Below are 14734 nucleotides of genomic sequence, written 5' to 3'. Positions count from 1 at the left end.
TAAGTGTGGTCCTTCAGTCCCACATTTGAATTACCTACAGTGAATAGTGAAAAAGTATAGTCGTGTAGGGTTGAAATAAGCAACAAAAAAGCAGTTTTTAAACATGCCAATTTGAAAGCAGCACCCTTACATTTCATGAACAAAAGCTGAAAGTCTTTTCTTACACTGCCAGAAAACTCCGAAACACATTCTGGAGGCAGTGCGGGTACTCGCTGATATTCAGGCTCTGTTTCCAACAAGGCTGCCGGTGCCAAATACAAAGCTGCTGAGTGAAACGTTTATGTTGTATTGCACGGCAGCCCAGACAGAGGACAAAACTTCAGCTCCTGGACAGAACAGAAAGATAGAACTTTTATGGCTACAGGTTTACAATGAGCCCCGGGATCAAAGGGCTCGCTCAGATATCAACTCCGGACGACTATACTCTTACCAACTTTTTAAAAACTTCAACACTATGGATCAGTCTGTATGGAAAATATCCTGTCCAAAGGCTTCTCGTGCATTTTGAAAGTATAACAAAATATTTTCAAATCCGTCTGATGTTTTTTTCACATTTTTCTACCATTGGGATGTGAAAAAGTTTTTGTGTTCACTTAATAACAGAGGAATATATTGAAAAGTACATTTGGAATTTGCACTTGTTATTGATGGCATGAACTGATACAACCCACTACTGTTGTCATGATACTAAAATGTAAAACTTTGTCGATAATAAGGAATAGATTCTTTTATATTTCCATGGGGTCTTACATCTGTGTAATCCCTCAGACTAGTTGCTTTTTTTTGTTTTTTAATATTGATGTTTTCTCAAGTGAGTGTCTACTTCTGATGCTAGTTTTTGTATCAATTAGTATCAGATTTTCACTACTTTTAGCAACCCTACTATTCACTTTTTGGCTTTATGTGGTAACAGAATCCGTTTTTCTTCATGGGCAAGCCAGAGCTCTAACCTACTCACTGATTGTTGACTAATGTGAACTGAGAAAGTATTTATTTTACTTTACGTATTCACAGCATTGGAATGAAGTTAGTTATATCATTAATAATCTCCCAAATTCATAAATATTAAAACTGTTACACTGCTTTTCTGTCAAGGCTCTGATGAACTGGTTTTGAAGTCCCAATCTATAATCAAATCACACAAGGCCATGTACAGTGTAGAAATAGTTGCGATGACACACCATTTTGGACTTGAAACCCCGCTCTGGTTCCACAGCGCTCTCCAGTACCGCTCTGATGTATGCGTCCCTTTTACCTGACACTTCATCAAGGCCCCGTCCCCCACCATGTCAAGCCAACGTGGCCAATTTCTCAAAGAGGAATGTTTTTTAGCGCTTGAATGATTCTGAATAATGGCGTCAACTTGGCTGGAGGTTATTTATTTTACCTTTCAGCAATGTTATTCTTTTTGCATAACTCTTTTCTCTGAGCAGAAGGACACCGTGTGCTAATGGACGCAATGCATACCAAATGAGAATCTGTGATAGGAAAGGGGCCAGTAGCAGATCCTCCCCGGAGAGAAAAGGCAGTAATAAATCTGTAAACAGCAGATGTCTGGAACCAGAGCTATAAAACTATTCTTCAGATTTGTTGGTCCGATATCATTCGTAAACACAATAAGGATAGAATGCTTATGCTACACAGCCGGCATGAATATTCACAAAGGATTCATTAGTGTTGGAAATGTATGTATATATGTATGGGCTTGTAGCATTAAGTACATAGGAAAAGTTGTTGATTAAGTGGTGTTGTATAAGCGTACCATAGCCGGAGTTTCTTACAATAACAATAAGAAGTATTTACAAAATATACAGTTGGGATTACTTTAAGCTATTATTTGTAATTGTTATAAAAGTGTACCTCTACAAAAAAAAAAGAAAAAAGCTTATGAATGATATTTAAAGGTACAGTACGCAACTTTCTGGAGGTCGCACATCACCCGCATGATTACATATAAATAAAAAGACCATACTTCAAAACATTATTCATGAAGATAAATATGTTTTATGTCATATTGTGCTGCATGTACCGTATTTTCCGGACTATAAGTCGCTCTGGAGTATAAGTCGCTCCAGCCAAAAAATGCATAATTCGCAGTGGACTATAAGTTGCATTTTTTGGAGAAATTTATTTTACAAAATCTGACACCAAGAACAGACATTTTATCTTTAAAGGCAAGTTATAATGATAAAATAGAGAATAACAGGCTGAATACATGAAGCATAGACAGCAACTGAATACGTGTCTGGTATGTTAACGTAATATTGACAGTTAATCAGATAACTAAAGCATAAAAAACAATCTAACAAGTTTACTCTCGATCTCACTCCAAATCACTAAATTCATTGAATTCTTCATCTGCAGAGAACAACACCAACTCCGGAGGAAGTTCGGCTTTCTGCTTTCCGCTTTCTCTTCTAAGTGGTTGTCATCAAACTCAGCAGAATAGGATTTTCTTTTAGAGGGCATGAACAAAAATTCTGTCTTTCTCAGATGTCTTTTAAATTACCGTAATATTGAAATTTTTAATTTTCAGTGGTACAGGAGTAGTATATACTGCTACACAAGCTTAGAGTTCCCTCGCACGGCATTTTAATAATTTCACATATGAGCCGTATCGGAGTATCAGTCGCACCCCACCCAAACTATGAAAAAAAGTGTGACTTATGGTCTGGAAAATGCAGTAATTATAATGCATTTTATTGTTTGATAATCAGGAAGTGCATGGTTTACATGCTAGTTGTTGGTAGCTGTACTCTGCTCTGGTCTCTGAGAGTTGTGAAAAGCACTTCTCAAAGTCATTGTGGTGAATAATTACGGTGCTTAGAAAGCATCAGGTGAGTGAGGAAAAACTTTGGTTCTGTTTTTCATGTTTTTAAGATAGTAAAAATCAGGTACAGCACCTTTTACAGTCGCACAAAATGACATGAGTGTATTAGAGGTGAAGAAGCAGTGGCTGTCATTGAGTAAAAATAAAGTATGTGGGGAGAGGGGTTTTGTTTACTAGTTTATAGTGGCAAATTATATTAAATCTACAAAATCTTCAGATATCCATGTTTTTGTCAGCACATGTCTAGGTAAATATCATTTCGTCACACTTGTTTGTCAAATATAATGTAGCTCAACTTGCATGACATCTTCTCCAGAACAATCGCCATATCTAATTACTCATCTCTCTAATGAGAATATACACTGAATTCTTGATAGTCCCTGAGATACAGCGTGCAGTATTTGGCAGAGAGCGGGACAAATTAGCAGCCACTTAACAAGCCCAGCGCTATAATGGACATCAGGGGAACGTTGTGTTAGCGTATGACTTATCTGGTTCAGCCCAAAGAGAAAGTGGAGGTGGAAAACAGTAAAAGATCCCGGGAGACGGCAGTTGTTGGGAGGAAAAACATGTCAGCGGTCCTCTGAGATGCTACGCTAGGGCTAAGCTGCGTCTGAGCGCTGACTCTGAGCATTTATCTGCATGCACCCTGGAGGATCCCATATACATCCTCCCCTTTGGTTCATCATAATCTCTCTGTGTTTCTAATTTGCTTCTGTGTTTAATGGTAATACCCACTAAAGTAAACAACAAGACGTATGGGGAAGCCTCAAAACATTACTGGGGTTTAAGCTGCATTACAAAAAGGGTCGTAGGAGCAAAATTTGAAGTGGCATTACCGGATTTATCAAGTTCTGTTATTCTGTTCTATATGTTCTGTTGTTAGTGATCCATGCATGTTTGAGTGATCCAATTAGTTGAGATTAGACTCCAAAATACTATAAATGAAAATGTCCATCCATCCATTTTCTTCCGCTTATCCGGGGCCGGGTCACGGGTGCAGCAGGGTGGCTGTGGAGAAAACCCATTTCGGCCACTTGTATCCGCGATCTTGTCCATCCGGTCGTTAACCAAAAGCTCATGACCATAGGTGAGAAAATGAAAATGTGCTACTTGTGAGAGGCCGGGCCGGTACCAAAAAATAATTTTTGAACAGGTAGTCAGTGGTACTATTGTGTTTAGATTATTGCATTTACAGTGAACAAAATGTAAACCTTTATATGACCTACAACATGTGATAGTTGACTCTAAGAAATCTGCAGTTTGCTTTTAGATTATCAGCCGCCTTCGACACAGTGGATCACCGCATCTTGAAGACACATTTATGGATTAAAGGCACAACATTCTTTTGGTTTTGATCCACTCCATCAGACAAGAGTTTTTCTATGAACCTAGGACAGTACTACTCCTCTGTGTGTCCCTTAGCGTACGGTGTGCCCCAGGGTGCTGTATTAGCACCGGCTCTTTGCTTCCCTTGGGTAATGTTTTTTTTAGAAACCACAATGTCACATTTCATTGTTTTGCAGATATTAAATATATCTGCCAGCGACCACCAAAGACGACCAAACCGACATCAAAGTTCTGCAGAACTGTCTCAGAGATGTGCCGACTTGGCTGAGCACAAACATTACTAAAGATACACATGAAAATCTACCCTGCATTTTAAATACCAACAATGAAAGCAAAGAAATCCAACAGCTCTCACTTAGAAAACTCTTAAGCGTGACCATTCTGCCACTGGTGCTCCTCCTAATGCAACCATGTCCAAGTATCCAGGTAGAAGTAGAAGTGATTGTGACCTTTTTGTGGCAGGATCAAAACTATAATGGCAGCATGTTTTTATTTTGGTTTGAAATCCAAGAGAAAATTGAGAAGTTTGGTTTAAGCGATCTCATTCAAACATTTAGATTGGGATGCGCGGTGGGTGGCGGCAGTCTGAGGACTCAGCACCGCTCAGAATAAGAAAAGCTCTGGTGCTAACAGACACATCCAAACAATGAGTCCACAGTATCAGCGGCTTCCTGATGTTAACTCCCGGCCTGCTGTCTCTGTCTGAAACTGCTAGGGTACATTTTAGATTGAGATGCTTCTTCTTTGGAGCTTCACAAAATATGATAAAGAAAGATGAAAAATGAGCACAGTTGCCATAGCAATTCACAGTCCACAAAATGGCACCTTTAAACAGGAAACTGAAACTCCTTGAACAGATTTTATACATTTTGCGTGTGCAAGATGTGCCGCAACCGTATCAAATCCTTCTTCCTTTGCTGTTTTTTAATTATATATTTTTTATTGTGATGTTTTGCCTGGTATCGTCCATTACAACTATGTGCGTTGACTACTAAGAGCCTATCACATAAAGGAAATAGATTTTCTCAGAACATTTACATATACAGTCCCTCAACTGTCTGTACATTAAGGTAAAAAAAAAAAGTTTATCTGAACAAATCCAAAGTTTAAAGTAGCGATTTTCCTGGCCCTATAAGTTTGTACGGTGTGCACTTTGTTGGGGAAAGTTGTTGCTGACTAAAGGGGAAAAAAAAAAGTCACAGGTGGTTTGGAGCAGACAAGCAAACATCAGGTGCAGAAAATACTGAAATGTGGTAATATATAAGCAATATTTACACTTTTGTGCAAAGGTTTCAACAGGCCTGAGGAAATACTGTATGAGAGGTTTTCCAAAAGTTTCAGAAACATAAACATTTATTATGAAAATGTGGAAAGACTCCTTTAGAAATGTGTTTGCGGTTCATTGTAATCTATCTTCATGTGTTTGTTTTTTAAATTTATTTTAATACTTCTTTGTTCGTATTGGAGCGTTGTACTTCAAACTTTTGTCTAAAATGTCGTATCTTAAAAATAATCAATGATAAGCGCCAATTACAAGTAGATGCAATTTGAAACTACTAATAATCAGAGGTGGGTAGTACTCAGTTACATTTACTAATGTATTTTACTCATACACTTTATACACACAAAAGTATTTTTCTAGGGGCATAGTTTTACTTCTACTTTAGTATTTTTTGTATTGAAGTAACAGTTCTGCTGCTTGAGTAAAGGCTTTGGTTACTCTTCCCATTGTGAGTAAGTGTACAAATGACAAAAACGTTATGTTATAGTAAATTATTTGAAAATGTGAGTTTCTTGCATCACTTCTTTGGATCTTCAGATATGATTTAGTTTGTCGTTATTATGTCTATCCTTTGAAAATGTTGAAGCTTTTGTGTATTATTTAATGCCGTGTTTACGCACACTTTAAATTGTAAATCTTAAGTTACGTCCCTACAGTTACTGACTAGTACTTACCTTTTTTATTCTTACTTGAGTCATTTCTTGGCCATTTTCTTCTACCTCTACTTTAGTAATATTATTTAGAAGTAAAATTTTTGGCTACGTTACCCACCTCTGCTAAGAATATATATACAAACTTGATATTCAGGTGAAACAGCCGTCATCTGTATCTGTACCAGGATTTTGCCTCCACACAACTCAAACTGTGCAACAGCAGGAGGCAAGCAGAAGTCACTCTTACCTGAAAATGCGATCAGAGGGCTGTTCTCCCATCACAAGATCAAACCCACGCTGGAAGATGGTGTAAGGCCAGGGACTGCATGATGAAGAAAGAGGGAAAATAAATCTGTGTTCAATCAAAGCAGAAGTGGTAAATCTTTCAGTAGAGCCAGACCCTTAATCTGAAGTCTTAAAATTACAAGGCATGTTTTTGTCGAACTCCACGGATCTGCTCCACCTTCAACCCAAGTCATTTAGAAGTTTGGACATAAGTGTGAAGATGAACTGTGAATGAATGAAGTGAAACAATGCGATGAATGATCTGCATACAAGGAAATGAAAAATTCAAATCTGTCAGCTGGACAAAATAGGTTGTAGGAGTGAAGACGTTTTGCTGCTCATCCAAGCTGCTTCTTCAGTTCTGGTCAGATTACTGGTGGACGTCTGAAGGATATGTCTGAGAGCAACCATTAGGGGCCTGAATGGTTACGCTAAGTATGTTTCATGCACAGTTTACACTTGTAGATCATTAGACTAGCCTACAAACAGAAACTGTAAACAGGTGTGTTAGTTTCAGTGTTGTTAACTCCTCCCTTCAGACAGATTTAAGGCAGTGTCCACCACCAATCTGAGTAGAAGCGGTTTGGATGAACAGCGAAACATCTTCACTACTACAACATTTTGTGCAGTTGATAGATTAGAATTTTTCTTTTACTACAGCTCACACCTGAGGGATTATACAGAGATCTGCATAAGGCAACATTTTATCTCCAATACATTTAGTGTTTTATAAAACAAAAAACAAACAAAAAAACATAAAATAAATTATTAATATCAATAATAATAATAATAATAATAATAATAATAATAATAATAATAATAAAACATCATTGTACAAGTTTAATTAGATTTCAAAATAACTGGAACCAAGACAAGAAAATGCATGATTAGTCTGAGGGGAAGTCTTATAATTATTTACAGTAATATGTGGATTTCTGATGTTACTTAAATGTACACTTTGCACCAACTGCTTGTCTTCATAGAAATGCTGTCGCTTTGCCCTGAATGTTCATTCTTAGCTATTTCCATGGAGACAAGCAGGTCACGCAGGGCAAGTTACAGGTCAGATGAGTAAGAATGCATATTTTCCAATGTATAACGAAGAATGTATAATAAATAAATAAATACATAATAAATAGTTAAGCTCCCCCCACCAAAAAAGAAGTATCATACAACACCTATAATAATTTGCTATCTAAAATAATAATTTATTTATTTTACTATTCAAAAAAACATACAGTGGTGGCATTTATTTGTCTGTGCTTTGGCTTGTATCTGCTCACATGTGTGAAATGGCAAACCATGTCAGTCTGGAGACAGTGGGAATAGGCATATACCAATGGGAGTGTGTCGTGAAAGAGGACGAGTATGATGGAGATTAATGTAGACTGGCAGCTCAGGGACTGAACAAGCTGTAAAGAGAAGGGCAGAGAGGGAGAGAAAGAAAGGAGAGAGGCGTAGTGGTGGTAGAGCGTGTGAGAGAGGTGAGGGGGAAAGGAGAAATGGAAAGAGGTAGGGAGACAGAGAGGAGAGAGAAAGAAGGAGAGATCAGAGGGGAGAGAGAGAGGGGGAGAGCGGATCGAGAGAGGGGGAATGTGAGGGAGAAAGGAGAGAGAAAAAAGGCTGGAGAGAGTATGAGATGAGAGCGAGTGAAGAGAGAAACGATAGAGAGGAATGAAAGAGAATGCAAAGGAGGAGAGAGGGCGTCAGGAGAGAGAGAAAGAACAGAGAGTGACATAGAGAGAGAGAAAAAAAGGTATGGGGGCTGCTCTGAACAAACTCCTACACAAAGAGAAAGAGACGCCAGGGGCTGGTCATTAAACATTTAAGTCACCCCAAGATGCCCCTCTGTCATACGCACACACTGCCACCAGGGGGATTCACATGCAGAAGGGCACTACTGGATGGGATAAAAGAAGAAGAAAAAATCTGAAGGTAAATAAACCATCAAAAATATTCAGAGCATGCAGAAAGTCTCGCAAAGGATTTGAAAATAAGCAGAAGGCTGGGATTTTCTCCACTGTCTCATTCTGTGTGAAGTGAAAGCGACAGATCTTTGTCTCATACAGGCTAAATGTAGCCAAGCCATGCTGGAGTTTGCAAGATGTTTAGAACAAAATGTTATAAACTTTATTATGCAACAAAAATATTATATTTTTATTTGTTGTGATAGGAGAGAAAACCCAACGAGGAAGTAGGAATGGTAAGGATGGGTAAAAGTGTGTATCCGCTCTATACACTGGAAAAGGAAACAAAAATGGTTAGGCCTATTTTCACAAAGAGGTGTTTTTTATCTGTCACCCCGTGAGGTCATCCTGGAGTTTTTGGCACCAGCGGCCGAGAGGGTTAGCCAAATGTCAAGGACTTTTTAACAGGCAGGTGTGAACCCAATTAAGCGGTTATGAGAGTCGCTACAGGGAACAAGCCCAGAAAAAAGCTTTTTTTAGAGCCAATATATTTCTTGTCCTGAATTGTAATAATTAGAAGAAATTTTTATGGTGACGATAAACTCCAATGAGCAGTTTTATTACAAGATACTTTTTAGTTCTTGATGATTTCTCTTAACCAAAAAAGCAGGAAGTGCAGATGATCACAGGCCAGTATTTTTATTTTAATAGATTCTTTTTTCAGACCAAGGTTTAGTTTGTTTTCATACCTGATAGTTTTGACTGCTCACTAGCGGTCTGTCTCAGAGCGGTCACGTGATGTTGCTGTGACGTGTCCAGTCATCTGATTTAAACAGGTTTTTTAGACAGAAATATGGAACGTAGGACAGAGTGTGTGAAGGAAACAGCGAAGGTTTGCACACGAACAACAAAACACAAAGCAGAACTGAAGCAACTCAAATTTGCCAAATTTGACCATTGTAAAAGAGAGATCCACATTTTGAACTGGGACAGAGCAAATGTCATTGAGACAGAGGACAACAAACATCGTCGCTAGATTAAGGAGGCAATCGAAATACGGAAACGTGCCCACTGGACTTTAAACCGGGGCGAGGGGGCCTTTTTTCTGTCTCACACCTGGGATACTGTGCTGAAGAAATCGGACTACAGATGGTGCTGTTGCCCTGCCTCCACTGGTCGGAAGATGGCGGCAAAACCTGTTTCAATCAGCTGACCGGACACACCAAAGCAACATCATGTGACCACTCTGAGGAAGACCGCTAGTGAGCAGTCGAAACTGTCAGGTATGAAAAGAGACTAAACCTTCGCCTAAAAAAAACCCATCTATTACAATAAATGATCAGAAGGACTTCATGGGCCAATATTTTTGTTGGAATATGTCCCATAATAAAGCATAAAAGTGTTATTCTATGCTTGACTATGTTTTTAATTTATTCTTTGGATGAAAAGATTTACTCCTGCTCGAATATTATGTAAAATGACAATATATTTGAGTTAAAGAGTTTGCTATTCTGCCCACCAACAATGACCTTGCTTTCTAAACCAGTGATGACAGTTGTGAAATAGAAGTGCATAGAGCTCTCATAGACCAGTTTGCTTGTCTTATTCTTACTACAAAAAAAAAGTAATATTGTATTTTGTACTTTCTGTGCCTGCACTGACAATTAGTGAACTCACATACAGCATAAGAACTTGCTCACTTACCCTTGGTTGGGTCCCCACTCACTGCGTATACAGAGGTGCTTGTGCACAGGGTCCCTCATGTATCCGTCCAGACAGAGGCATTCTCCTGCACACACATAAGTATCATTCATTACTGTCGAGTCTTTTTAATTCAATACACAAGTCCCAGAGCTCCTCTTCATTGGGCGACCTCCGTAAGAGCCAGCGCAAACACAAGCACTTACAGCCTAATCAGTGTGCATTGATGTGCTGGTTTACAGTTAATGGGATGTTTAAATTATATATGGTCTCAAAAAGCACTTCTGACAACAAAAGGAATATGAGGCAGGAAGAAGTGAGGTTGGTATACTGTGTGTATTCAGGTACTGCAGTAGCCTATATACTGAAAAAAAAGAAAGAGCTCAAAAAGTAAAAACCTCTGCCAAGGCACTGAATATATCTCACAATGGTACAATGAAAAAGTATAATGTGATTTTGGGTGGTGGACAGACTTAAAAGTGTACATATTTTTTGGGGAGTTCAAATACTGAAGCCTGGCGAATCCAGAATGATATCTCTCTATTTTTTATACAGACTGATATCAGTCTGGTCCCGATATCCCGTTACATTTCAAGCCCATGGAATGAGGTTTACAGATGTCAAATATGTAAAATGAAGGAGCTCATTGGTCACCTATAATTTACAAATAAAATCATAGTTTAGTTTAGAGTTTAGTACTTTGCCCACTGATTTGCAGAAATCAGCCATGTTTTTCAGCCCTGCGATATTTTTTTCATTAATTTTGTTTCCGATAAAGACGGACCATGCACGTCCCTGATTGGCTAATTCACCTGTCAATCACGCCTAATTAAAAATGGGGAAATTTACCAGGGATCAGAGTCACATCTTCGTAAATTATAGAAGAAATGTGTATTCTGGATCCCAAGCCACAAATAATGTAGAATATAGTAAAATGAAAAAGAAATGTGAACCACCCTTAGATAACTTAATTTATCTACAAGGCTAATCAAGATTAATAAGAACAGCATCTTTTAGTACTACAAGTGTCTCAGAAACCTATGTAAAAAGAGTACGGTCCAGTGCCCAAACCTTAAGCACTATTCTTGCGTGAAGTCTGATTGGATTCAGTGAAGGTAGCTGTGTTTGAACGTTTTTAGTGTTGTCTGACTGGTGCTTTTCCGTGGATAACATCCCCTACTTAAATAGAATGTGATTAGATCAGTCATTAAGCTAATGAATAGACACTTGCGCTGCCATTATTTAGAATAGCGGAGCTCATCTAGGCTTGTGCTCTTACCAGCATCCACTTATTATCACTGCAGCCTAAGGCAACCGTTTGAATGCTGAGCAAATAGGACAACACACTCCCAGAGGAACGGCCAATATAATTACACAATCTACTAAATATGTGCCCACTGCCCTCATGATAAAGCTTTTAACGGCTAGTCAAAATCTAGACACTTGATGATTTGAGGCTGTGGTATGTGGCTTTCTTAAAGGGCTCGTGTTACGCTGTTTTCTAATCTATGTTACAAGGTTGTTACCTCATCACAAACATAACTGGAGTTGTGTTTTGTTTCATTCACACATGTTTAACACACAAACCCTGCATATTTTCTTCTCTTCTTTCTCTCAAACAGAAAACACTCTGCCCCACCCGGTGATGTCATGTGGTAATACATGAGATGCTCCACTGTGTTTTTAAACTCCATCCACCTTCACTGGAATCATTTAGATAATTTCACATCTGGAATTGTTGATCGCTAATAAACAAAATGTAAACGTGTGAATGAAACAACTATCAAGATCCCAGTCTGCCTTGTGTTTTGTGCCGTTTTCCTCCTCCCTTCTGTGTCAGAGCCTGGAGCTGGGGCGGAGACTCGGGCTCCTCCCATGCACCTGGGGAGGACAAAGGGAGACAGGACCTGACACTCGCCGCCAGATCGTCCGCGTATCCACAGTGGTACAGCTCTTCTTGGCTCGGTCTCTTGTTTTTGCATTTTGCCACTCATTTCTAAGTTGGATGTTTTTGCTCTCCCACTCTCTGGACCCACTCAGCTCCTCTGTCTCCGACCCAGCTCTCCACGACCGGTACGAACCTCACACCTTCCGACCCAGCTCACCTCATCTCTGACCCCGCTGCCCACGATCCACTCCTGGACTACTGCAAACAACCTCGCTCTCAATCTAACTTCATTCGCACATTTAAAACTGTAAAATAAACATTGTTAAACTGTTCCTTGAGTTCTGTCTCTTTGGTCCCCATGTCAGTCGTTACAACAAAAACACAACTCCATGTATGTGTTTGATGAGGTAATAACATTATAACAAATCTCACATCAGTGAATTTTGCATAATATAGAAAAAAAAAAAGATAAGACTGAAGAATCAATCAAAAACTAATAGGTAGTATGTACTGGACCTTAGTGGGAGGAGTTATTGTTAACCCCATCTTGCAATGGTACAGATTTTCCACAACAAACAGTGGATATGTTTACATGCACACCCAAAATCTCATCTTTATCTCATGTCTGAAATGTGATGTAAGCAGATTAGATGAAAGTAACACCGTTGGTAACATCAGAGCAGGTTTTGACAAGGAAATGTATACAAAAAGGGAAAACGAATGTGGCAATGGCAAACAAATAAAGATGAAATGCCAGGACGTATTGGACAATCAATTACACAAATACAACAGTTATTTTAAAAACACCTAAACACACAACACAAATAGATCTAATTATTGGGTTGACTGATTATTTTAGTTATCGTAAATTGACAAAAAACATATCCAAAAACGCCATTTCCAGAATGAATTTCAGAATTTACCCCTGAACTACTAGAAAATACACAACTCTAAACCTTAACTCTTTGAACGCATTTCTAGCACCCATGGGTCCTCCATAGTAAACACCTAGGCTTTCTTTCTTGTTGACATCCGCTCGATAAGTGAAGTCTGTTAGCTAAAAACAAGCATCAGCTCTTTGTTGTGTTGCTGTCAGCTCCCGAGAGTAATGGCGGCCTCGACTTGGTACTGTTTGATTGATGGGGTTGTACCTTTGGTTTGGGGGGTCACTCAGGGGTAACGTGTACTACATGCTCCACTCATGCTCAGCCGGGGGGGCAAGTGAAGGGCGCCGGCTCACGGCTGCACGCACCATGCACTGTTAATGCAAAAGGTCATCTGTCAGGACCTGCCAGGCTAAAAGAAATCACTCATCCTACGGCTAATGGAAATTGTGGGCAATGAAAGTTAAACTGTTCTAAAAGAGTTAAAGAGTCGATTTAAATTCTAAAATGAGAAGCATGTGGTGGTAATGAAAACGCACAGGGCAAAGGTGTTGTTTTGCCGCGTGCCGTACTAACTTCTTTGAGGCACATCTTGGAATTAAGCTAAAAAAAAAAAACATATCTCAACCCCCCCCCCAATACATAAATAAATAAATAAAATAATAGCTTTCGATACACATCAGAATTATCAATCAACTAACATGTCTTCACCTAGAGTCCATTTAACAATCAATATTAATTTCTTTAACTCAGATGTAACCATAACAAATATATTAATACTGTCTGACATGGCCACTGGTGGTTGTATCCATATAGTTCTCATCCAACAACTTCTCTAATTTGATAACATACCATAGACTGTACATATAAATGGGCATAGTTAACCTGCTAGCAGCCATGTTCCAAATATTAAGTGATCATGGGCACATTTATCGACTCTGGGTCCAATTCACTTTACATTGAAAAATTGTCACCCCTCTCTCCACAACTGCTGCAGTGAGCCGCCTCATTTGGTCTACATGATCCTGGTGTTTTGCTATTTTGTCCGTAAATCAACATATGAACATTAATAACAGACAAATCAGGCGGCTTCTTCCCCCGAGGTCACTCCCGCTAGCGTTGCAAAAGACGAAGTTTAAATCTGTCAATTGGACAAGTCATTGAAGTGAAGATGTTTTGCTGCTCGTCCAAGCCGCTTCTTCAGTTCTGGTCAGATTACTGCTGGACACTGCCTTACATCTGTCTGAAGGGAGGGGAGGCTTGGATGAGCAGTGAAACGTCTTCACTCCTACAACGATTTGTCCAGTTGACAGATTTAAACTTTGTCTTTTGCTATGGATCGCTATGGATTGGCTGTTTGGTTGCTATGATACTTGCAGTCGGAATTCCTAATATGTAACTCAGCTCCAAATTCTCCGCCATAACTGCTAGCCTCGATGAGCTTCATTTGACTGGAGCCAAACGATATGGCTGACGTCACACTCCCTTAGTCCACTTCTTTATACACTCTATGTAACATACCCAGGCCCTTATGGTTCTCATCCAACAAAATGCTTCCAAAAATAGTTGGAAACATTAATACGCTCTTCAAAGTACAAATAAAAGCGCAAAAACACATCTTCACTTGTACATTCTAAAGCTGCGTGTGTATTCCTCCTCATCACCTGCAGTGTGCTGTGAGTCGGTCATGGATGCTAAGCCCGTGACTTGATCCTGTAGTTTGAAAGAAAACCACTGAAGCCTGTCCTACCACCATGTGTGATGTTTTTCAAGGACTAAAGCAGGTTGTTTTTCATACAAACATCACCTGAATGGTATTTGAAAAACGCCTCCATGCTTCTCTCCATCGCTATCACTGGGCTGCCTCTCCAACACGCACTCTGCCACTCTGCCAGCATTCACTAGCTGTGGCTCCCAACATAATACCTATTTTGTTAAATGTGTCCTAAAAGAG

The 14734-nt window shown here is 39.2% G+C and overlaps 1 protein-coding gene across 4 annotated transcripts in view; it reads right to left on the bottom strand.

The window, feature by feature from the left end:
* astn1 (astrotactin 1) overlaps positions 1-14734 on the bottom strand; it is a 346588-nt gene that overhangs the window by 210209 nt on the left and 121645 nt on the right. For all 4 annotated transcript variants that reach the window (XM_033982710.2, XM_033982711.2, XM_033982712.2 and 1 more), the window contains 2 exons: positions 10012-10096; positions 6363-6437 (listed from right to left, as the gene is read on the bottom strand). In XM_033982710.2, coding sequence (XP_033838601.1) covers positions 6363-6437; positions 10012-10096 — 160 coding nt within the window. The remainder of the gene's footprint in view (positions 1-6362; positions 6438-10011; positions 10097-14734) is intronic.

This window comes from Periophthalmus magnuspinnatus, chromosome 17 (assembly GCF_009829125.3).
Source record: "Periophthalmus magnuspinnatus isolate fPerMag1 chromosome 17, fPerMag1.2.pri, whole genome shotgun sequence".
Lineage (NCBI taxonomy): Eukaryota > Metazoa > Chordata > Actinopteri > Gobiiformes > Gobiidae > Periophthalmus > Periophthalmus magnuspinnatus.
This window is presented reverse-complemented; position numbering and strand designations above follow the sequence as displayed.